This window comes from Lolium rigidum, chromosome 5 (assembly GCF_022539505.1).
Source record: "Lolium rigidum isolate FL_2022 chromosome 5, APGP_CSIRO_Lrig_0.1, whole genome shotgun sequence".
Taxonomy (NCBI): domain Eukaryota; kingdom Viridiplantae; phylum Streptophyta; class Magnoliopsida; order Poales; family Poaceae; genus Lolium; species Lolium rigidum.
The window spans coordinates 73295859-73319753 of NC_061512.1; the positions used below are offsets into that span (position 1 = coordinate 73295859).

Genomic DNA, 23895 nt, shown 5'->3' on the forward strand with positions numbered 1-23895 from the left:
GGATGGCACCCTTTGAAGCCCTCTATGGGAGGAAATGCCGAACCCCTCTCAACTGGACCGAGACCGGAGAAAGCCAAGTGTTCGGTCCAGACATACTTCGAGAAGCAGAAGAACAAGTTCAGCTTATCCGTGACCGTCTAAAGGCTACACAGTCCCGCCAGAAGAGTTACGCCGACAGCAAGCGTCGGGAATTAACCTTCGGCACCGGAGATTTCGCCTATCTCTGGGTAACCCCTCTCAAAGGAATGAAACGTTTTCATGTCAAGGGCAAGCTTGCACCCAGATATATTGGTCCTTTCAAAGTGCTAGGACGGAGAGGAGAAGTGTCCTACCAACTTGAACTGCCCCCTGAATTGTCGGAGTTCCATGACGTTTTCCATATCTCTCAACTTCGGAAATGTCTCCAATCACCTAACAAGACGGAAGTCTTCAAGGATATCGATTATCGTGCAATCGACCTTAATCACGACTTAACTTACCGAGAGAACCCCATTCGTATTTTGGAAGAAGCCATTAGGGTTACCCGCCGAAGGAAGATTAAGTTCTTCAAGGTCCAATGGAGTAATCACTCTAAAGATGAAGCCACCTGGGAAAGAGAGGACTATCTGAGACAGGAGTTTCCCCATCTGTTCAAGCTCCTAGCCGTGGAATCTCGGGACGAGATTCTTCTAAGGGGGGAGGTCTGTAACACCCCATTTTTTAAGAACCTGCATTTTTCCTCCTGTTTAAAATTTTGGACCAACAAAAAAACTTTTCATTTTATGTCTGCTTGAGTTTTTGAGTGCATGTGTGTTCTGGTCTTGAAAATTCCATTAGGATTTTTAAATTAGGGAGTTACCTTGGTTAATAGTTTAGAACCCCATTTTAAAATCAGTAGGGTTTGAACCTCCTTGTGTTAACTATGACCTTAACTATTATTTTTCCTCTTTACTAAAAACCCTAGCTTTTGTTGTTGACCATCACCATCCTATTAAGGAGGAACACTTCCCTCCCTTATTTGGAAAAAAAGATCTAGAATTACCTAGGGTTACACCAACACCACCACCTTTTTGTTTTCTTTTCCCATATTTTCCTTCTATTTGTGCACTTGCACTTGGGTCACACCATGGCACATGCAATGACATGGTCCCTTCCTTTTCTCCCCTGCCCTTTTCTTCTCTCTTTTTTTTCTCCTTTGGTTTTGGCTGAGAGACAAGAGGGGGAACTGTCCCCTCTCTTTTTCCCTTCTCTCTTCCCTCTCTTTCTTTCTCCCCTGGTTTGGGCCGTGGCCGATGCCACCCCTCTCCTTTTCACCCTGGCCCAACCCTAACCCCTCCACCTCTCCCCTCTCTGGCCCAAACGCCACCGGCCCCTCCTCTCACACGCCCAAAAACCCTAGCCCGCGCGCCGGTCAAGAGACATGATGGCCCGACGCCTCGCGTCGCACGCCATCAGCCTCGCCTGCCGCGCACCCCCTCGTTTCCCTCCCCTCGCTGACGCCACCAGGGCGACGTCACGGTGGGGCCGACGCGTGACGCCAGCCCTTGGCCACCCGTTGGCCATCGCCACCGCCCACTCCACTGCCTCGCCCCCCTCCGCCTATAAAAACCCACTGAGAGGCACCCCTCTCCCCTCAGCTCCCCACTCACAGCGCCGTCAGGCTGCCTCTCCCACTCCCTGGCCGTTTGAGCGGCAGCCCTCGCCACTTGCTGCGACGCGCCGAGGCGCTCACCACGGTCACCGTGTGGGTGACGCGCAGGTGGTCACCGCCACGACGCCATCGACGCCTCTCTCCCTACTCCCTCGTCTCCAGCACCCCCCTTCTGCATCTCCTGACCCTGTCCCCCTCTTCTTCTCCCCAGGAACACCGCAGGACGCCGCCGCCCATGACGCTCCGACGCCGTCCGTGACGCAGACGACGCCGAGCAAGGAGGAGCAGCAGCCCCTGGGCACCGCCAGCACCCGCACGCCACGCACGCCTACGCCACCGACCCGCCTGCACCGATCCACGCCACCGCCATCCGCCGGTAAGCCCCTGGCCGTCCCCTTTCTTCCTTCTGTAAGGGTACATTGCCCCTATGTGTGGTTTCGGTAATTAATGACAACCCCTATGGACTAATGTTTTCATTGAGTTTATATGAAGGAATATTCCATAGGTACTACTTGCTCTCCATGTGTTGGATTCAAGTATGGATGCCATGAAGATAAAGATATACCTTGTGTATTGGCATCAAGATCATCGGTATGAAGATATATATGTGATATGATCAAGAAGAAGAAATGAAGATGGAGTTCCTATGTGGAACTCAATATTATCCATGCTCTATCTTAAGTGAGTATGAGAAGATACAAGGTTGAGTTGGGCAAGTTCAAGGTGAGCATCTTGTGTGGATCACATGCTTGAAGCTTGCCGTCCACTTGGTGATAGTGAAGATGTGCATCAATGAACCTTTCCCATCATAGTGTATGGGGGAGCATTTGTGAGTATACACGAAGCGACAATGATCAAGTGATGGGATGCGCAAGGCAAAGGTATGACCTTGATAGGTTTTCCTTTTACCGGTCTCGAGGTGGTTGATGGGAGACCGGATTATAGGATAGATAGCCGCACTATCAAGAGGGGCTTTCGGTTGGTTAACTTGATCACATCGTCTTAGGGAGCTCAATCCTTGCATGCGTTGCATATTCTTATTGCTTCTTGGTATTTCTCGGTGTGAGGTTCTTGAGCTTGTTGCTAGCTTTACAACAAGCCCAAGTTCATCGAAAACGGAGTTCACATGCATCTTCTATTGCGTTTTCGAGGTTGGGTGATTTTACCGGTTATTCATGATATAAGGTTCTACCTTTTATATTCATGATAAAATCCCCTCCTACAGATTCTTGGGTTTTCACTTTCTATAAGATAGCATTCGTTGTAGTCTTCCAAACAAAATTGGTTTCATGCGATTCGGAGTTCGGGAGCATTTGTTATTAAAGGAAAAGGATAAAAAGAAAAGAAAAGAAAAAAACAGAGGGGTGGCTGCCGGCCGGCCGCCCGGTCAGCCGGGCCGTGCGCCGGCCCACCCGGTCCCTGACCGGCCTGGTGACCGGTGACATCCGGGCCGCCTCCAGGGGTGTTTGGCCCTCGGCCGGCTGCTGGCCCGGTCGCCAACCGGGCAGCCCAGCTTGCCCTCCGGTCGGACCGGACACTTGACCGGGCCGCCGCCCCGTCCGGCCCACTCCCCCGTCGCGCCCCCCGCGCGGCCTGCGCTCCACGCCGCTCGGCGCTGCTGGGCCGCCGCAGCCCAGGCGGCCTGCTGCTGCCCCCCCCGCGCGGCCCGAAGGCTTTTGCCGCCTGTGCGCGCCACTGCCCTGCCCCGGTCGGTGGGCCGGTCCGACCGGGCAGGCCTCCGGCCGCTCCGGCCCGGGCTCCGGTCAACCGGCCTGCTGGCCGGCTGGGCTACCTTTTAGAACGTTTTTTCAGCCCGTTTTCCTTTGTTTATTTCCTGTCTTTTTCCCCAACAGCTCTATTTCTCCCTTTGCTATAAATAGGCTTCTTCCACCTTGAGCCAAACTAGTTCTTCCCATTCTCTCACCTCCATTGTTGCTATTTGAAGAACTTGCTCTCTCCCTTGATTCCTCCAACCATTCTTGCTCATATTTGAGGATTTGAGAGAGGAGATCTAGATCTACACTTCCACCAAACCATTTCTTCTCTAAGTGAGGGAATCTCTTGGGATCTAGATCTTGGAGTCTTTGGTTGACTTTCCCCCTTGTTCTTCCTCTCCAATCTCATCCTAGCATTCGTTGCTTTGGTGGGATTTGAGTGTGAAGGACTTGAACACCTCCGGTGTTCTTGCTTTGCATCATTGCATAGTGTTGAGCTCTCCACCACGATTTGTTCGAGTGAGAGACCGTGAGCTTGTTACTCTTGGAGGGTGACCTCCTAGTTGGCTTGGTGATTGGTGCTCCGGTGATCTCTTCAAGAAGATTGTGAAGAGGCCCGGGCTTCTCCTTCGTGGAGCTTGTGAAGTGGTTGTGGAGCTTGCCATCTCCGGAGCGGAGGAAAAGCTAACCATAAGGAAAGGGCCATTATCCTTCGTGGGTGTGGTTCGGAGAATAGGGTGAGCCTTCGTGGCGCGGGGAATCCTTCGTGGGACCTCCACTCCTCCAAACGTGACGTACCTTGTTGCAAAGCAAGGGAACACGGGAATACATCCTCGTCTCCGCGTGCCTCGGTTATTTCTATACCCGAGCTCTCTTTCCTTGTGATAGCCATCGTGCTTGAAGTACATATATCTTGCTATCACTTGTGCTACATATATCTTGTGCCTATCTTGCTTAGCTCTAGTTGCTATTGTTACACTTAGTTGAGCTTAGCATATTTAGGGTTTGTGCTTGTAAACTAAACGATAGTTTAATTCCGCATTCATACAAGACAAATCCGCAAGAGTTTGTAATTGCCTATTCACCCCCCTCTAGGCGACATCTCGATCTTTCAATTGGTATCAGAGCAAGGTCTCTCCTTGTTTTAGGCTTCACCGCCTTGAGAGTAAAGATGTCGGCTAGTAATTTAATGCACAATGACACAATTGTCTTTAATGGCACAAATTATCTTTTGTGGAGAAATTGCTTGCTTTGTAAGCTTCGGACCTTGTGTCCACATATAGAGCAATTTCTAGATGTCGGTTTTTCTCCTCCGATGGATTCTCAAAATCTATCTTTAGAGGATGAGAAAAACTTACATCTTGAAGCTCAAGTATCTAATGAGCTTTTATTCTCTTTGAGACCCGATTTTCGTAGGTTCTTGATATATATAAAGCGAAAATCGTCTCATGAGATGTGGATCAAGCTTAAGGAAGTGTTTGGTGGATCCACTTCTCATTTGGTCGGTGGTGTCTCCGAGGAGCTCTCTTCCCCTTCACATCATGAAGAGCTCCAAGTTGCTTCCACCTCCGGCCGTGATGATATATCATCTTCTTCCACTTCACCAACGTGTTGCAAGACACAAGGTAATGATATGGTGAGTGGTGAGGGAAATTGCAATGTTGATATTGTGCTCATTAGTGATGACTCTTCATCTCTATCTCATTGCAATGGTTCCTCTTTGGACTTAAACACATCTTGGATTGAAAATAATCTACATGCTTGTGTTGATAGTTCTTGCATATCATGTGTAAATTGCTTACATAGATCTCATGAGGATATGCTTGCCTTGTCTTGCTCCCATAATCAAAATGCTTCTATTTCCTCTAGTTGCTTGTTGACTAACAATGTAGAGGAAACCGAACACTATATGGATCAAGACATGATTTCAAATGAGGATTCAAGAATACCTTCATCTTCATCCTCCGGTATGCACATGTGCCTTATGGCAAATGGATCAAAGGTATCTCCTACTTTGACTCCTAACACATCCTCTAATGATGAGAGTCATGATGATGATAATGATGAAGAATATAATACCTTGGTGCATGATATGGCAATGGTATATGCTTCTCTTCGTGGTAATAAAGAAGCTCGTGCTTATCTCGAACACTCTATGGATACCTTGAATAAATATAGGGAAACCATAGTGGAGTTGGAGTCCCATATTGAAAATGGGGAAATGAGATTCACTCTCCTCAAGCATGAGCTAAAATATGAGAAGCATACTAATTTCATGCTTACACAAAAAATTGAATCCTATATGCATGAAAATGAGAAAACTATTGTTGATGCTTGTGCTACTAACTCTACTTCTTGTGAAGCATCTATCTTAAAGGAGAATGTTGAGTTAAGGGCTCAACTTGAGTTGCTAACTAGCAATTGTAGGGAATTGGAAGAAAACAATAAAACGCTCTCACACTCTCTTGAGGATCTTCTAACTTCCTACGATGAGCTAAAGTTAGCTCATGAGGCTAGTATCACTAAGGTAACATCTTGTGAGCCTCATGTGGACATTAGCACAATCTCTACCCAAAATGTTATATTGCCATGTGCTAGTCCTTGTAATCCATCTAGTCAAACTAGTGATACACCTTGTGTTGGATTACTTGATTTGCCTTGTTGCTCTAACAATGAAGCTTCTACTTCCTCTAGTACTTGTATTTCTACTAACCATGTAGAGGAAATAAAAGAGCTCGAGGCTCAAGTCCTTTCTTTGAAGAAAGACTTGGAAAAGCGTCATGAAGGGAAATCCGCACTTGACAAGATGCTAAGTGTGCAACAATCCCCCAATGACAAGAGTGGACTTGGATTCAACTCCAATAACAAGAACAAGTCCAAGAGCAAGAGCAACAAGAAGAAGGGCCAAGACAAAGTCAAGGATCCGGCCAAGTTGGTTTGTTTCAAGTGCAAGGTTGAAGGGCATCATGTTAGATCATGCCCATTGAAGAAGAAGAAGCACTTGAGTGAGAAACAACGAGGGAAACGGCCACAAGGTCAAGGTCAAGCTCATGCTCGACCTCAAGTTGAAGATAGGCCACTTCCCAAGAAGAATCAAGATAATGTTCCCCAAGAGAAGAAATCAATAAAGAAGAGAAAGGGGAACACTTGCTACTTATGCCGTGAGAAGGGGCACTTTGCTTCTTCTTGCTTAAGTGGTACCTTATCTAACCCTATAATTGTTGATGATGATTATTCTCTAGGGAAGGATAAGGATGGCAATGTGTTTGCCAAGTTTGTTGGAACTCAAAGTGGTTTCAAGAAAAGAACCATTTGGGTTGCCAAGCCTATTGTGACTAATCTCTTAGGACCCAACTTGGTTGGGGACCAACAATCTCAAACTTGATCAATAGGTACAAATGAAGGGCATTGGAGACTTGGCTACTTCATGAAGAATTAAGGGATCTTCATATATTATATTTTTACCAAGCCAAGTCGTATGGATTATCATCTATATCTTATATCCAATGTTCCTCTTTGCGGTAACTTATATTTCAACTCTTCATGTTTATTGTAAGTTACTTGCCCCTTTGCATGTTTGGTTTTTGTACCAAATATGTGTATGTATGTGTTGTGTCTTACTTGCCTATCTTGTGTATTCAAGTATGTTTGTTTGACTCATCATATACTTGTGTATTGTTTTGAGCCTAATACATCTTGATGATATTTTATTTGGCTCTCTTTGAAGTGATTAATGGAACATCCCATTTTGGGGGAGTGATATGCTTTGTGCATCTCTCTTTCTTTAAAATGTGTGTACATGGGTACCACCACTTAGTATTGATATTGCAAGATTATCTAGTCACTATGTGGTGTGCCATACTCATGAGAAATTCAAATTCTAAATATCCATTAATCATCTCTAGTTGAATTTTAGTTGCCTCTTATTTAGAAGAAATGTTTTATCACATTATGGGGGAGTAATATGTTTTGTACATATCACAAGCCTAGAAAATGTGAACATATGAGGTTATGCCACTTAGAGTTGATGCTCTTAATTATCTTGTTCCTAGGTGGCATGTTTGCTCAAACAAGCTCCATTCCTAATAAAAATATTTTATTACTCACCTTGTGGGTTTTTGTTTGATTATGAAATTCTTGGTGCGGTTTTTCCTCAAATACATATCTCTATATCTTATTTGGGACACCATTTGCTTCAAGTTATTCTAATCATTGCCGTGCGTGATTGTGTGACTAGTTGAAGCTATCAAGAATCTTCATCCGTGCATAGTGCTCAATTCTATATACTTACCCTATGCCTTTTATTGTGAAGTTGATCCTTTCTAACATTGTCAATACTCCACCGGAAATTATTTCCAATATACTCATTGTCTTTGACAATTGATAACCTTGTATGTGGTTGAATCTTTGGATCATCTTCACCTTGGATTGTTTCTTATTGCCTTATTTTACTTCCAACAAATCTTTGTTGCTCCCATGTGTCTTCCTTGTCCCTTTGAAAAATCTTTTGATAAATTCTCTTGATTCATATCAAGTGTTTGTTTTGGAAGACAAACCTTTTCCTTACGGTACATTGTGCCATTGTGAAAAGTGTATAGGGTTTGGTTTATTTTGTTTGAACCTTGCTCTTTTGGGGAGTTTGCTATCTCATTCTTTCTTACATGATTTATTTGCTTGAATGAGATAAATCTTTGAGCATGTTTGCTTTATTTCATCCTCTATGCTCAATGGTTTCTTCATAGTTTATTTGTTGAACTTTGTTGAACAAATCTTTTGAGATTTGCTTCTTAGATATAACTTGGACAACAAATTTGTTTTGTGGCACCTCTATGCCTTATCTAATTCTTTTGGTGTTTTGTCCAAAGTATATCTTTCTTGGATCTTTAAAGGTTTTGGTGCATGCTTATATGTAATTTGTTTATACTTGTAGCATGCTTGCTTTCTTTTGATCCATTATGTAGGATATACTCCATCAAATCCTAAATGGCTAAGATGTGCATGAAATTCAAACTTCATCTAAATATGCACATGTTTATGTGGAGTGTGTCCTATATATTGTGGTTAGTCTAACCATGTTGGACCCAATAAGTTTGGGGACCAAGATGTACTTGAATAATGTTTTAGGTACATTGGAGATGCAATGGAGGCTTGTCTCATCTATAAGGAAGGTGTTGTCACCATATGAGAATTGGAGTCAAGCTAGGATGATCGATGAACTCTTATCTACTACTTCAAGCCATTGCTATCTCGGTAACAAGTATCTTATTCATGCATTCTCATATAGCATCCAACCTCTTGTAGGTTGTATCTTGGCATGAAATTATTTATTTCAAAAATATTGCGGTTCTTGAAAAACCCTTTTAAAGTAAAACTTCTTATTGAACATTTGAGTAATTTGAGAAGATGCATGTGATAGGTTATATATATATATATCATATTTTACGATTCACCTATCACAAATATGCCCTCTAGCAATTTATTGCATATCAATTCCTCAAAGAGCTCTTGTGTGCAATATTGATGAATTTGTGAAATAAATCCGTATTTGTGATACTTGTTGCCTTTCTCAAAACACTCCAACTAGCTCTACTTCCCTTATTGTTAGTTGTAATGCTTTTGAGGTTTAACTTGGTTGAAGTTCATTCATATATACCATAAGTGAAAATTGGAGCCATTGGCTATATATGCTTCTTAAGCAAACATCCTTTGGTATATTTTATGACTTCTTCTTGGATATCTTGTTTTATCTATTTTGTTAACCTCTTGTGTGTGCATGTTTCTTTATGGATCACTTTGTCCACTTTAGAAACTCATATACATAAGAGTGTTAATCCATCACCTTGATATCCTTGATCTTTGCCGACCATCTTTTACCCCTTTTGTTTTTAGTGGGTTGGTAAAGAAAATTTATGAGTGCTTGGTTTATTTATTTTCTTCATGCACTCATATCTCGTAATTGTTGGACTCAAGTTGTTCTTGATAAGCATACTCTCTTTATCTTGGTTGTGTTCTAAATGATATATAGGGAGTGAGGATTCCATGTTTGTGCATATTGTATTCAAATGCAAACATTATAAATTGTGCACGAACCTTGGGGAGCTTTCTTATTTTTAGAAGCACTATATCTCTCTTATCATGATATCTTTGTGTGTCCAATTGGATCTTTGATTGCTTGCTTTATTTGTTGAAGCTCACTTCACCATGTTATCTTTATGCAATCTTTGATCCTCAATATAGTTTGATTTCCTTCAAGTATTCATCATTGGATATGTGCACTTGATTCCACTCAAATTATGAGAAGTGCACACTTTGGGGAGGAACTCACATTATATTGGCCTTCTAAATTTTTCACCCATTTTGACAATCGATGCCAATGGGGGAGAAGTTTAGAGGGTTTAAGGAATGGTTTTATACTTAAGCTTGGTTTGTGCTTAAGTGTTTTGCCTCTCATGCATTCCATATTTATATGTCTTGCATGGTTGTATATATATAGTGGAAACTATCCCAAAGGTTAATCTTGACAATGTATGCAATGAATTCATGTTCATCACACGTGCATACATTGTGGGGGAGTTTTCTCTATATATATTGGTTCTACTCACATCCATTGCATTTGTTGTAGTTGTGTGAGTAGAGCCGGTTTTGATATGGACTAGTAGCTTTGTGTTACTTGACCATATCAAATACAACCTCTTGTATACAACTTATTCTCGGATAAGTTGCGTACTTGTCACTAATATTCATTATATAAACCCTCTTAGTGTGGTTGTCATCAATTACCAAAATGGGGGAGATTGTAAGGGTACATTGCCCCTATGTGTGGTTTCGGTAATTAATGACAACCCCTATGGACTAATGTTTTCATTGAGTTTATATGAAGGAATATTCCATAGGTACTACTTGCTCTCCATGTGTTGGATTCAAGTATGGATGCCATGAAGATAAAGATATACCTTGTGTATTGGCATCAAGATCATCGGTATGAAGATATATATGTGATATGATCAAGAAGAAGAAATGAAGATGGAGTTCCTATGTGGAACTCAATATTATCCATGCTCTATCTTAAGTGAGTATGAGAAGATACAAGGTTGAGTTGGGCAAGTTCAAGGTGAGCATCTTGTGTGGATCACATGCTTGAAGCTTGCCGTCCACTTGGTGATAGTGAAGATGTGCATCAATGAACCTTTCCCATCATAGTGTATGGGGGAGCATTTGTGAGTATACACGAAGCGACAATGATCAAGTGATGGGATGCGCAAGGCAAAGGTATGACCTTGATAGGTTTTCCTTTTACCGGTCTCGAGGTGGTTGATGGGAGACCGGATTATAGGATAGATAGCCGCACTATCAAGAGGGGCTTTCGGTTGGTTAACTTGATCACATCGTCTTAGGGAGCTCAATCCTTGCATGCGTTGCATATTCTTATTGCTTCTTGGTATTTCTCGGTGTGAGGTTCTTGAGCTTGTTGCTAGCTTTACAACAAGCCCAAGTTCATCGAAAACGGAGTTCACATGCATCTTCTATTGCGTTTTCGAGGTTGGGTGATTTTACCGGTTATTCATGATATAAGGTTCTACCTTTTATATTCATGATAAAATCCCCTCTACAGATTCTTGGGTTTTCACTTTCTATAAGATAGCATTCGTTGTAGTCTTCCAAACAAAATTGGTTTCATGCGATTCGGAGTTCGGGAGCATTTGTTATTAAAGGAAAAGGATAAAAAGAAAAGAAAAGAAAAAAACGGAGGGGTGGCTGCCGGCCGGCCGCCCGGTCGGCCGGGCCGTGCGCCGGCCCACCCGGTCCACTGACCGGCCCGGTGACCGGTGACATCCGGGCCGCCTCCGGGGGTGTTTGGCCCTCGGCCGGCTGCCGGCCCGGTCGCCAACCGGGCAGCCCAGCTTGCCCTCCGGTCGGACCGGACACTTGGACCGGGCCGCCGCCCCGTCCGGCCCACTCCCCGTCGCGCGCCCCCGCGCGGCCTGCGCTCCACGCCGCTCGGCGCCGCTCGGGCCGCCGCAGCCCGGGCGGCCTGCTGCTGCCCCCCGCGCGGCCCGAAGGCTTTGCCGCCCGTGCGCGCCACCGCCCTGCCCCGGTCGGTGGGCCGGTCCGGCCAGGCAGGCCTCCGGCCGCTCCGGCCCGGGCTCCGGTCAGCCGGCCTCGCTGGCCGGCTGGGCTACCTTTTAGAACGTTTTTTCAGCCCGTTTTCCTTTGTTTATTTCCTGTCTTTTTCCCCAACAGCTCTATTTCTCCCTTTGCTATAAATAGGCTTCTTTCACCTTGAGCCAAACTAGTTCTTCCCATTCTCTCACCTCCATTGTTGCTATTTGAAGAACTTGCTCTCTCCCTTGATTCCTCCAACCATTCTTGCTCATATTTGAGGATTTGAGAGAGGAGATCTAGATCTACACTTCCACCAAACCATTTCTTCTCTAAGTGAGGGAATCTCTTGGGATCTAGATCTTGGAGTCTTTGGTTGACTTTCCCCCTTGTTCTTCCTCTCCAATCTCATCCTAGCATTCGTTGCTTTGGTGGGATTTGAGTGTGAAGGACTTGAACACCTCCGGTGTTCTTGCTTTGCATCATTGCATAGTGTTGAGCTCTCCACCACGATTTGTTCGAGTGAGAGACCGTGAGCTTGTTACTCTTGGAGGGTGACCTCCTAGTTGGCTTGGTGATTGGTGCTCCGGTGATCTCTTCAAGAAGATTGTGAAGAGGCCCGGGCTTCTCCTTCGTGGAGCTTGTGAAGTGGTTGTGGAGCTTGCCATCTCCGGAGCGGAGGAAAAGCTAACCATAAGGAAAGGGCCATTATCCTTCGTGGGTGTGGTTCGGAGAATAGGGTGAGCCTTCGTGGCGCGGGGAATCCTTCGTGGGACCTCCACTCCTCCAAACGTGACGTACCTTGTTGCAAAGCAAGGGAACACGGGAATACATCCTCGTCTCCGCGTGCCTCGGTTATTTCTATACCCGAGCTCTCTTTCCTTGTGATAGCCATCGTGCTTGAAGTACATATATCTTGCTATCACTTGTGCTACATATATCTTGTGCCTATCTTGCTTAGCTCTAGTTGCTATTGTTACACTTAGTTGAGCTTAGCATATTTAGGGTTTGTGCTTGTAAACTAAACGATAGTTTAATTCCGCATTCATACAAGACAAATCCGCAAGAGTTTGTAATTGCCTATTCACCCCCCCCCTCTAGGCGACATCTCGATCTTTCACCTTCGCGCCGGCGAGCGCCGCGGACGTCGAGCACGCGCCAGATCTGGACCGTCCGATCCAGATCGGGCGGGCGCATGGCGCATGCACGGCCACGACGGCGTGCATGGCCACGTCGGCCTGCCTGGCCCGCCACGGGCCCCCGGCCTTTTTCTTTTTCTTCTTTTTCACCGGCCACCGGAGAAGCCCCACTGGGCCGGCCCATCTGCACCGCACCGCACGGCCCAGGGCGTTCCCGCCCTTTTCTTTTATTTGAAAATTTGATAAACAGAAATAAAAATGCAAATCTGCCAGATTATCTTGTTTTGCTAATAAAATTAGTTTCGTAACTCTCGATTGACATGATTCCAACTGCATTAGAACCAGTATGAAATTACCTTTCAGATGCCACTGGTCTTGTATTTTTAGGATTTTTGTGCGATTTTTAAAGTATTAAACATGATCACTGTATTCTGGTTAGTATTCCTAATTACTAAAATTGAAAAATTAATATTTTTGAATGATTCCAACTGGGTTAATCTTATATTGTTACTGTGCATCTAGGAAAAATACCAGAAGCCTCTGTTAGTAATGTTTAGTTTCTGGTTATGATTGTATGTGTGCCACATGCAATGATAGGATTAGACTTTGATGTTTTTAATTAAACCTTGATGCATTGTTTATCAAAATGGCCAAATCATGTTTTGTTTACTGCCAAACCCACTCCCCTGCATACTTTCCCTTTTATTTGTTACTCTTGGTTCTTGAGTATATGTTGATTGTATGTATCGTTTACCTTGGCGACGCTAGATACGAACGAGGGAGAAGTTGAAGGGGAGGACTTTGGAGAAGGATTTGAGGAGGACCAGGGACAAGCCAACCAAGGCAAGCCATCTTTGAACTCTAAATGATGTGGTGTTGGATGTCATTTGTTGATATCCCTAAGCATCTTGTCTCTTTATGTGATGATCTCTCTCTATGTTGGTCTATGTATGGTTGTAATAGGAATAGTTCCTTGTGGTGGTTCTTCATCTTGATTCACACGTGTGGGAGATGCATGGTGTCACTGCCGTGTAACTTCCTTGGGGTCTTCATAAGTGCTCAACCCGAGCATGTACCATTCCTAATTAGAGTTTTACACCACACCCCTACTTTGTTGAGTATAGAGGTATCAAAGTCATGATGCTTGGTGTATTTCTCAAATAGAGAGAAGTATGCCGTGTACCCCTTTGATTGGTGGATGAGTAATACACCTACACCACCCAAGTTGTATAGTAGCACCCCAAATCTGAAAGTTTGATCCACCCTTTGTTATCATCTTACATGCTTACCTAAAGCAAGTAGGACCCCCTTTATGCCACTCACTTATGCTCTCATGGGATGATGACCTTCATCTCGGCCATGGTACTATAGTAGTTCCTTCTCATGAAATTATAGGTTGGGAACCCCTCAAGGTTTACCTTGTTGTAAATGTTTATGAAAACCTTGGGTGTGTTAGCCCAAGTGTAGGGTTTAAGAAAAACAAAGGATCTTGATAAGGATGTTTGGGAAAGTGGGGTATGGCTGTTCGTGGAACACCAAGGTGTTGTGGGAAAAAGAAATGGTTTCTAAAAGGGAGCACCTGCGTATATGTGTACACTAGCCCAACTTTTATTCGCGCAACCACATTATCCAATATGGGCACGGGCTTAGTCCGTAGTTCGTTGAGATTGGCATAAGCACCCTTCACAACTCTCTAGGGAGGGTCAAGATGACCTCCGACGCCGGGTTGCGCTCCGGAGGAGGCAATACACTTGTCTAGACCGATAGCCGGACGATTGCGAGGGTCTTCCGTCGTGGCGCCGGAGATACGCTCAAAAGGAGGTATGCTTGCCGGGGTGCCGGGAAGGGGTAAGCCCGCAGGGAAGGACTTGTGCCAAAGGAGACGGGCGAAAGACTATGAGCGGTTATCCAGAGACTCGCATACTCTCGTATGACGATCCGGGGATGATCCCGGCGGATTTATCGGTTCTTGTGGGGAAAGTGCGCACACTCTGCGGAGTTAAATCTATTCGAATAGCCGCGTCCGCGGTCATGGACGGGTTGCAAAGGTCTACCTTTACCGGGGCTTGCGTTTTGTTTTGACAAATGCTTTGCAAAGAAAGTGTTGTGTTTTGTGTACCGGAAAGGTACGGACAAAAGGGTGTGTGTTGGCCATATGGAGATGGTCGTGGAAAAATTGAGACCAAGTGGGGAACACCTACCTAATGTTTCTTGAATAGGAGCTCTTCTTCAATAAAGTTATAGAGATGTCATAGAACCTTCCCTCGCATATCCATCAATTGAGATGGAGAAATGCAACTCTTCTTCAATAAAGTTATAGAGATGTCATAGAATCTTCCCTCGCATACCCATCAATTGAGATGGAGAAATGCAACTCTTCTTCAATAAAGTTATAGAGATGTCATAGAATCTTCCCTCGCATATCCATCAGTTGAGATGGAGAAATGCAACTCTTCTTCAACAAAGATATAGAGATGTCGTAGGATGTCTTTTGAAGTACCTTCTTCAATAAAGATATAGAGATGCCATAGAACACTAATAGTGTTCCCTTCACTTGAGAAGCCGGGACGCTATGTCAGCACTTGATGTTGATGCATGCTATATCCACAAGAGAAACTGTTCTTCCTCTCTTGTCTCTTCTAGATAGTTTATGTTAGCACCCTCTTTGTGATGGTTTGCGAGTACAATTCCAAATGTACTCACGGCTTTGTCCCTGGCTATTAACTTGGCCAGACTATGAGGAGGACTATGAAGACGATGGAGGATACCAGGACGACTATGCGACCTAGGACGATCTCCAAGTCAGACGCCTGTAGGTCTAAGGCATGACTTGGGCCCGACGACGTTGACGTGTATCCGCTGCTATGTGTGTGAACTCGCCCGTTGTGGCATTTATGTATGACTGGGTCATGTGACCCCGCTATTGTAAGACTTATTTATTCGGTACTGTAATGGATGATGTAATTCTGGATATTCAGTTCGGTTATGTGCTCACGGTGCACTGATCATGGGATCGTGAGTTGAATGCATAACAGGGTATTTCGGACAGTTAGTCCGGGGTCCCCACATTGAGCTTGATGATGACGATCTTGACCGCAACAAGATGGAACACCTTCCTTGATTGTGCTTGCTTGACGAAGTCTTGTGGATTGCTCCCCCATAATCCACCATGGGAGAGCTTCTTCTTCGGTGCAACTTCATATATCCATGAACACCATATGGAGGGAATGCTTCAAGCAAATGATCTCTTTCAGATGGCTCACCTTAAACTTGCACTTCATTTCTTCATGGCAAGCTTCAAGCATATGATCTCTTCGAGTTGACTCATCTTGAACTTGCACTTCATTTCTTCATGGAAAGTTTCAAGCATATGATCTCTTCGAGTTGACTCATCTTGAACTTGCACTTCATTTCTTCATGGCAAGCTTCAAGCATATGATCTCTTCGAGTTTGGCTCATCTTGAACTTGCACTTCATTTCTTAATTCTTCATCATGTTGATGTCTTGAAGTAACTTGAGGGCTCACTTCATCTTCATCTTCAAGACATACTTGACACTTGATAACCTTCATCAAATTCTTCTTATTGCAACCTTGAAGCCAACAAATGGTTCAAGCATTGCCTATGGACAATACCTACAAATATAACTCAATGCAAACATTAGTCCATAGGGATTGTCATTAATTACCAAAACCACACATGGGGGCTCCATGCACTTTCAACCTAGGATCCACACCGTTGAGCCAATTGCTGAATATATTGGCAATGCTTCGAGGCAGGTATAAGGTAGAACCTATTTGAATGGCTGACCATATAGATCTAGCAAATTTGCATTGGAAGAATAAGTGTTTTGTGGTCTCGTCATGATGATAGAAGACACACACTTTACTTCCTTGCCAATTGCGTTTTGCAAGGTTATCTTTCGTTAGAACTACCCCTCGACGGAGATACCACGCAAAAATCTTGTTCTTAAGCAGGATCTTCATCTTCTAATTTTTTATATTATTTTCCACTGAAATGTTAGGATGGATTAGAGCATTATATTATACATAGAACTCACCGAGAAGTTTCCACTCTCATGGAGATTTCAACGAAATACATCAGATCCTTGCGTTAACTGGACCAAAGCCAGGCGCTGCAGAAAGCATTCCAAGATGCTTGTCTGAGACCAATGAGATTTCTTCTGAACGACACATTTGGTGGGGAAGTTTCCAGCACCTTGGCGAGTGTGTCGCTTTTGTGACGTACAATATTATACAATGTTGGATATTGTTCTCGGAGAGTGGCATTACTTAGCCATTTATCTTCCCAGAACCTAATCTCTGATCCATCTCTAATAGAGAAAGAACTATATGGGAAAAAGAATTTCTTTGTCGCCATAAGTCCAGCCCAGAAATGTGAGTCCCCAGGTTATCAATAAACTTGGAACAACGCACTTGAGCCAACATACTTTCTCCTAAAAAGGGTATGCCAAACCCCTTCTTCTGAAAGAAGCTTGAAAAGTCATTTACCAAGAAGGGTCCTGTTCTTGATGTGAAGGTCATGAATTCTAAGTCCTCCTTGATCTTTGGGCTAGCAAACCACACTTCATTTAGACGATATTTACATTTCTTACTATCTCCTTACCAAAAGAATCTAGATCGGAAATAATCCAATCTTTTTATGACTCATTTTGAAAGTTGGAAGAATGATATGATATACAGTATCATATTACTTAGTAGTGAGTTAATAAGAATCAATCTTCCACCCAAAGACAATAGTTTGCCTTTCTAGCTCATTAGTCTAATTTGAAGTCTCTTCCCTACCAGTTTCCATTTAGCCAAAGTGAGTTTCCGGTTTCCGTCTTCGGCAGTTCGGCTAGCCATGCTCCACGCGGAATCCCACGGTTGGAGACTTGCATCTATCGCTCTCGGATTCGTTGCATTGTAAGGAAGCAAATTACTCATTCTTCTTCGACTGCAACTCTATTTTCCCCTCAAGAGTCGAGACGTTCGAATCCGACTACGCCTCTGGAGTGTGGCCGTCCTGTGTGTACCACACGCCGACTCGGAGAATAGCAGTGCTCGATCAATGCTATAAAGGCCACCCGTTAACTCTCCACCAAATCATCGAGCAAAGCAAACCACGTCCGGTTCATCAGACAAACTCTTGATCAATCGAATCCATCCAAGAGATACAGCGCGCGCGCGAAGCAAACATGGGCTGCAGCATGAGCCGCCTCGTGAAGGCCACGGTCGCGCTGGTCATCCTGGTCCTCCTCTTCATGCCGGCGGCCATGGCGTCCACGGTCGCCAGCTTCGACGCCACCCGGAGCCAGCACCTGCCGTTGCCGCGCGGAACCGTCCGCGGGCCCGAGAGCGTCGCCTTCGATGGGCAGGGCCACGGCCCTTACAGCGGCGTCTCCGACGGCCGCGTCCTTAAGTGGAACGGCGACAAGCTCGGATGGACCACCTACACGCACGGCCCCGGCTACGACAGCAAGCTGTGCACTGCGTCGAGGCTGCGCCCGGAGACCGCCACCGAGAGCCGCTGCGGACGTCCGCTCGGCCTGCGGTTCCACCAGAAGACCGGAGACCTCTACATCGCCGACGCGTACAAGGGGCTCATGCGGGTCGGGCCAGGCGGCGGGGAGGCGACGGTGCTCGTCAACGAGGTCAATGGCGTGCCCCTCCGCTTCACCAACGGGGTCGACGTCGACCAGATCACCGGCCACGTATACTTCACCGACAGCTCCATGAACTACCCCAGATCGCAGCATGAGATGGTGACCAAGACTGGGGACTCGACGGGACGCCTCATGAGGTACGATCCCCGAACATCTGATGTCACGGTGCTCCAATCGGGCTTGACATACCCGAACGGCGTCTCCATCAGCACCGACCGGTCACACCTCGTGGTCGCATCTACTGGGCCATGCAAGCTCCTAAGGCATTGGATCAAAGGGTCCAAGGCAGGCACATATGAGCCTTTCGCCGACCTCCCAGGATACCCCGATAATGTGAGGCCTGATAGGAGAGGTGGTTACTGGGTGGCGTTACACCGCGAGAAGAATGAGCTGCCCTTTGGTCGAGATAGCCATCTACTCGCTGTGAGGGTCGGTGCCAATGGAAAGATATTGGAAGAGATGAGGGGGCCAAAAAGCGTGAGACCCACGGAGATTATGGAGAGGGACAACGGCAAATTCTACATGGGTTCCGTAGAGCTTCCTTATGTTAGTGTAGTTACGCGCAAATAGAGAAATGTCGATTCAGGATGGCTTTGGTTTATCTTTTTCTATTTTAAGTATAATTTTCTATTTTTTTGTCAGTCAGACTGTCAAATGTAATCCACATTTCTTATCAGCAAATCGTTTTTTCTTTCCTTCATTTTGTTGTTACCATGTTACTATACCCTCCTGCTGATGAACCTTTAAGATCGTTACGTGTTTATGTAGCTGAATGAACAGTCGAACAGAGAAAAATAATTTACTGCTGCACATTAGTCAACTAACAAGACACTGAAGAGTTAGCTAAATAATAACAGGAATAAACTATGTGAGATTTCCGTAAAAATATGAGATTGACAAGCTTTTCCTTTTTGCGTCTTTAATCAACGAGACACTACACTGCAGCTGACTGAACGAGCAGGGGAAGAACTAAGCTTTTGGTAACCAGGTCGCCAGGGGAGCATGATCAGATGATCAAATCACTGCTTGGGCAGCTAAATTAACTACGTGCTGAACTAGCAAGCTCGACGTACAGTTACAAATGTAAGCCCCCAAAAAAACTTAATGTAGAGAAACTCTACATTTTTTCCTTAACAAAAAATGAACTAATATGCTGTGAAGTAACTGATTTCCTCGAAACACATCCAAAGATCAACCACGCAAGCCAGCGCTAACCACCAAGCTTTCAAGTGAAGCTAACAAACAGATATTTTGCAGATCAAAGCTTCCGTTCCAGCAGCATGCTTCCTTTTGAAAGCCTCCGGGATGGTGAAGCGGTTACGGATGTAAATCTGAACGTCAGAGAATCGGTGAAAAGTAAGTTGGAAGTAGAGCCGAGATTAAAACAGAGCTAGCTCACATGTTACAACTAGGAACTGACCTTTGCCCCATTTTGTTCTTGTGTTTACCCTCATCTTATATTCTTTTACAAGGCAAAAAAACTGCATTCACATAATTAGCACACGATGTCTCGCTAGATTCAAACGATTGTAATGACAGATTGTTCATTGATCTCATTTCTGAAAGAACCCAATATTCAGCTGCTAGATTACAACCGTTGTGAGATTGGTTGTCCATTGATTTAAGTTCTGAATCAAACCAATGTTCAGCCAAACTTCATGAACATTTTTTTACAGCACTAAAGTTTTCTTCCTTTGCACAGACAAAGAAAAGGTGGTTTATATGCCCAGATTGAGTCACTCACGCAGTTAGCAATGATAGCAGATTTTGCTGTACATACATAATATCATGATCTCTCATTGAAACTAATGATCTGGATGCAAGGTTCAAACTCCGAAAAGAATATCTGACGCAGCACTGCAAGTCAGAAATAAACTGATGTAGAACAGTGACTCATCTATGTATCTTTTACAAACTATTTTGAAACTTTGTTTGTGAATACATTTCCTTCACTACAAATTATCTGTGAAACAACGGTGACTTGACAAGAAAATCTGAACCTATGCTACTTGAGCTGCAAAAAATTATGGAAGGAGCTCAGGGCTCCCTGTGAGTTTTCTTTTATTCATCACAAATGTGCAAAAATGTTACTAATGAATCAAGTAACCTATGCCCTCGGACTAAACATATACTGAATTGCATTCTTCAATGTCACTTTGTACTAAATAGCAGTCATTCCCACGAGTTCGCGCAGCTTCTCGCATGCAATGAAGGTGATTGCTGTTTGAGGGCCTAACCTTGCGAAGGTGGCAAACCCACTGAAAAAATTGGAATAGGTTGTTAGGAAACCACAGAGGAAGTTCTCCAAGTCAAATCTGATGCAAATGGATGAACTGAAGTAGAATGTGTACTAGCTGTAAGTCCAGCCAAGTTTTTCTTTACTGTGCATCTAGATTGACAAAGAAAACCTCAAATTCGTAACTTGGTAATGCTCAAAAATGGAAAGTTGTGGAGATGCATGTAACTAGATAAATTAAGCTTTAATTTCAGAATAGAAGATAAGTAAAGCTTTGGACAGTTGAGAAAAAGAGAGAAAGTGTTGCTGATATATTCTGTACTCTCCTACCAATCTATGACCAGCCACCATTTTCCATAAGTATCATGGTAAAGCTTAACTTTATTTTTGTGTTCTGAAGAGGTGCAAATTATTAATAGTGAGAAAATTATATAAGGTCCTCACCCTTTATAAAGTGATTTTACACCCTCTGTCAGCACAACCTGGGAACAAAGAAAAGAGTGTGTATAAGATACATAGCAGCCAGAGAAATAGAAGGTCAGCAACGTATTTAGGTACTGAAACCACCAAATATGATAAATGCTTCTATACACTTCAGTCCAAATATAGACGTGGCAATGTCATGGGGTCCTAGAAACTGAGCATCATCTGATAATTTGTAAGGATCTTAAATTCATGCATTTCTATATTATGCTATGGAGAGAGTACTCATTTTCTCATCCGTGTACCAATACTATCAAGAAACTGATTGTGTGTTCCAAATTTCGTGCACACACACACAACAAAACATAAATTCACTGCTTAGGATGGAGATAGACACCTGGTAAGCACAGTGGAGACCATTCCTGTATACTCTGACACCTTTGGACTCCTTTTGCAGCATTAGCCTTGTTTTGATCATGTCAATAGGAGCAGTCACAAGTGTACCAGCCGTTCCAGCAATGCAACTCGACCTTTCAACCACACAAAGAAATACTGTCAACTTATCTCATCGAAGTATAAGCATAAAGGTTTAGGAAAAGAATTCACAGTACATCAGATGTAATTGAAAACCTTCTTCAAGTGGTGTCAACTTCAGCAAGGCCTACAGCAAATAAAGAAGACATCAGTGATTTATTTCAGTATGCAATAACTTTCCTTTTATGGAAGAGATAAGTTAAACAACTTAACATGCTGGATACCTGCTTGGCCTCATCGTAAGTTGCCATTTGGGATGCCGTGAGGCAGCCCGCTCTCACCATAGCTGGGCCAACTCCTTTCCAAAGCGCTTTGAGGCCTTCCTCTGCTACAATTTTCCTCACCATTCCGATTGTACTAATTCTGCTTGTACTCATCTGTGACCTCACCTACAGGATGTGCCTACTCTGCATCAAGTCCATAAACCTAGTTATACCTTGAAGTAAGTAAATATCTCAATAATATACCTTTAAGACCTCCATCGGATTTGTCAATGCAGTTGCTAGGGCGCCAGCAACTACTCCGGATGCAAATTTAAAAGCAAAGTTTGTCGAACCAAATGCATAGCTGCAGGCATGTTTGCAAGGCTCATACAATCCTAGCCGAAGGCCGCCATAGATGAGGGATCTCATTAATGCTGGTGGAAATCCCAAATAGAGTGATCGAGGCCCTTCCTTTTGAACCATTTGTGTAAATATTGCCCCCTGATAGGTTTCATTTTTAGAAATTTAGTATCAAAAGAAGTGGTACGTAGATGATGCGGGACTGTGCGTACCATTCCAACTAAATTTCCTCTTTGCCCAGCAAGCTGCATTTGGAGCCTAATTTTGATAACATCTGCAGGATGAAAATGATGGCACCTATATGAAGAGTTTCTTATTTTCCAAAGAATCAAATATATACATAATAGAGCGACAGCATAGCGATAAAAAGTTCATTGTTATCAAGTTAATCAGAGGTGCGCCTCAATTTTCAGTCCAAGTATAGTTGAGAAAGACACCCCAAAAAGCTCGCTAAATATTTGACCGTGCGGCCATCCCTGGTTGTAGTCAAACCAATATTTGTTTAATTTAATTTAGCTCCATATCTGTATGTCCCCTTTCGTTGGTTTTGGATAACCGTTATCCACTAAGGTCCATATGAAAAATGTATCATTTGTCGCATTCTCTTTTTTTTTTTTCATCACACCATATTAAGTTTGAATGGGGAAACACAAAAATCATAATTTACATAAATACGCCAATTCCGAAAGTAATACACATTGACATGTCAAGAACAACCCCCCAGCACGACTATACTTCACCATATAAATATAGATCACCATCATCACCCAAGAGGATACTCATTCCCAAACCAAAACTCGTCATGTGCTCTGATTGATGCATTTGCGCTGAGGAAATTGTACCTGAACTAACTGAATAAAAACTCTTGTTTTCCTGACTTTTTTTTATTTTCTGCAGAAAAAAATCCTAAGCTTCTACTTAAACATAGTTTCCACCACACATTGCAAATCAGATGAGCATTCAGGAGGATCAGATCCAGCCAATTGTTAGTAGTAGCGTGCAAGAGCAGTTAGCTGACCGAGCGGGTGCGTGACGGCGGTGGCGACGGCGACGGCGGCGCCGCTGGTGCCGAACTGGTACAGAGCGTAGCGCGCCGTCCCCTGGAGCGGTGGCTGTGCGTGTCCGGACATCGGCGGCGCCATTCCTCCCCGCGCCGGATCCCCTGACGGAGTTGCGCCGGCGCGACGGGGGCTGATGCAAAGGGTGAGAAGATTTGCGCCCACGCGGCCAGGACAGACGCTTCCTGGAAAGAGGAAAATTCTGCTCGGGGGGAATAAGATCGGACGGCAACAAGAACCAAGAACGGACGGTGGCAGGAAGATTTTGAGCGAAGCAAAGGAAAAATTATTGCAGCTCTAGTACTCTTCGAGCTTTTTTCCACCAATTTCGTTTCCTATTTCGAAGGCCTATTTATTTCAGTTTCAGCAGAACTCGATTGCGCAAACAAATTTCGTGCAGTCGCAACCTACGTTCCAGAACACTTCCATATGTGACATACAGATTCTCCTGTATACAGATTCTCAATATAAACCATATCTTACTGTAAACATCAAAGGGCAATTGGTCTAGTGGTATGATTCTCGCTTAGGGTGCGAGAGGTCCCGAGTTCAATTCTCGGATTGCCCCTATTTTTTCTGTTTTGTTGAGTTTTCGAGTCTCCATTTGGCACAACATGATATCCTGTTTTTTTGTACAGTACGTAAATGTTGTTAAAGTTATTTCTTTTGCATATATCCATTTAAACTTGCATACCTTTGCCATCTGAAATCAGTCAGCCTACAATCTTAGAGCATCTCTAGCATACCTCTTATCATATGAACGCGATTTAAGGATTTAAAATGCACTAATAAAAAACAGGATATACGGTCTGGAGCTACTCTTACTTCCGTGA

At 44.1% G+C, this 23895-nt stretch overlaps 2 protein-coding genes and 1 non-coding gene across 4 annotated transcripts; 2 read left to right on the plus strand and 1 right to left on the minus strand.

The window, feature by feature from the left end:
• The first annotated feature begins 17780 nt into the window (after positions 1-17780).
• Positions 17781-18818, plus strand: LOC124651800 (protein STRICTOSIDINE SYNTHASE-LIKE 10-like). Its single transcript, XM_047190833.1, has one exon. It carries the CDS (start codon positions 17781-17783, stop codon positions 18816-18818), a length of 1038 nt encoding a protein of 345 aa, XP_047046789.1.
• A 1265-nt stretch (positions 18819-20083) lies between these two features.
• On the minus strand, positions 20084-23406 carry LOC124652868 (mitochondrial substrate carrier family protein ucpB). 2 transcript variants are annotated; one of them, XM_047191917.1, is made up of 8 exons: positions 23023-23406; positions 22217-22278; positions 21909-22145; positions 21666-21818; positions 21519-21568; positions 21305-21437; positions 20929-20966; positions 20084-20506 (listed from the first exon to the last, which is right to left on the minus strand). In XM_047191917.1, the coding sequence occupies exons 1-8, from the start codon at positions 23144-23146 to the stop codon at positions 20410-20412; spliced, it is 894 nt and encodes a 297-aa protein (XP_047047873.1). In that variant the 5' UTR covers positions 23147-23406; the 3' UTR covers positions 20084-20409. The 2 variants fall into 2 exon arrangements, with proteins under 2 accessions (XP_047047873.1, XP_047047872.1); XM_047191916.1 differs by having other exon boundaries at positions 21666-21830; positions 23023-23402.
• A 152-nt stretch (positions 23407-23558) lies between these two features.
• TRNAP-AGG lies at positions 23559-23630 on the plus strand. The gene has a single exon. It is a non-coding gene; the product is annotated as a tRNA-Pro (tRNA).
• Positions 23631-23895: the final 265 nt, after the last annotated feature.

Coding starts and splice junctions, on each gene's coding strand:
- LOC124652868 (XM_047191916.1), bottom strand. CDS start 23,146: ATGGCGCCGCCGATGTCCGGACACGCACAGCCACCGCTCCAGGGGACG. Junction 21,438..21,518: donor GGTTTTCAATTACATCTGAT/GTACTGTGAATT, acceptor TGTGGTTGAAAG/GTCGAGTTGCATTGCTGGAA. Junction 20,967..21,304: donor GTCTCCACTGTGCTTACCAG/GTGTCTATCTCC, acceptor CTTTGTTCCCAG/GTTGTGCTGACAGAGGGTGT.
- LOC124651800 (XM_047190833.1), top strand. CDS start 17,781: ATGGGCTGCAGCATGAGCCGCCTCGTGAAGGCCACGGTCGCGCTGGTC.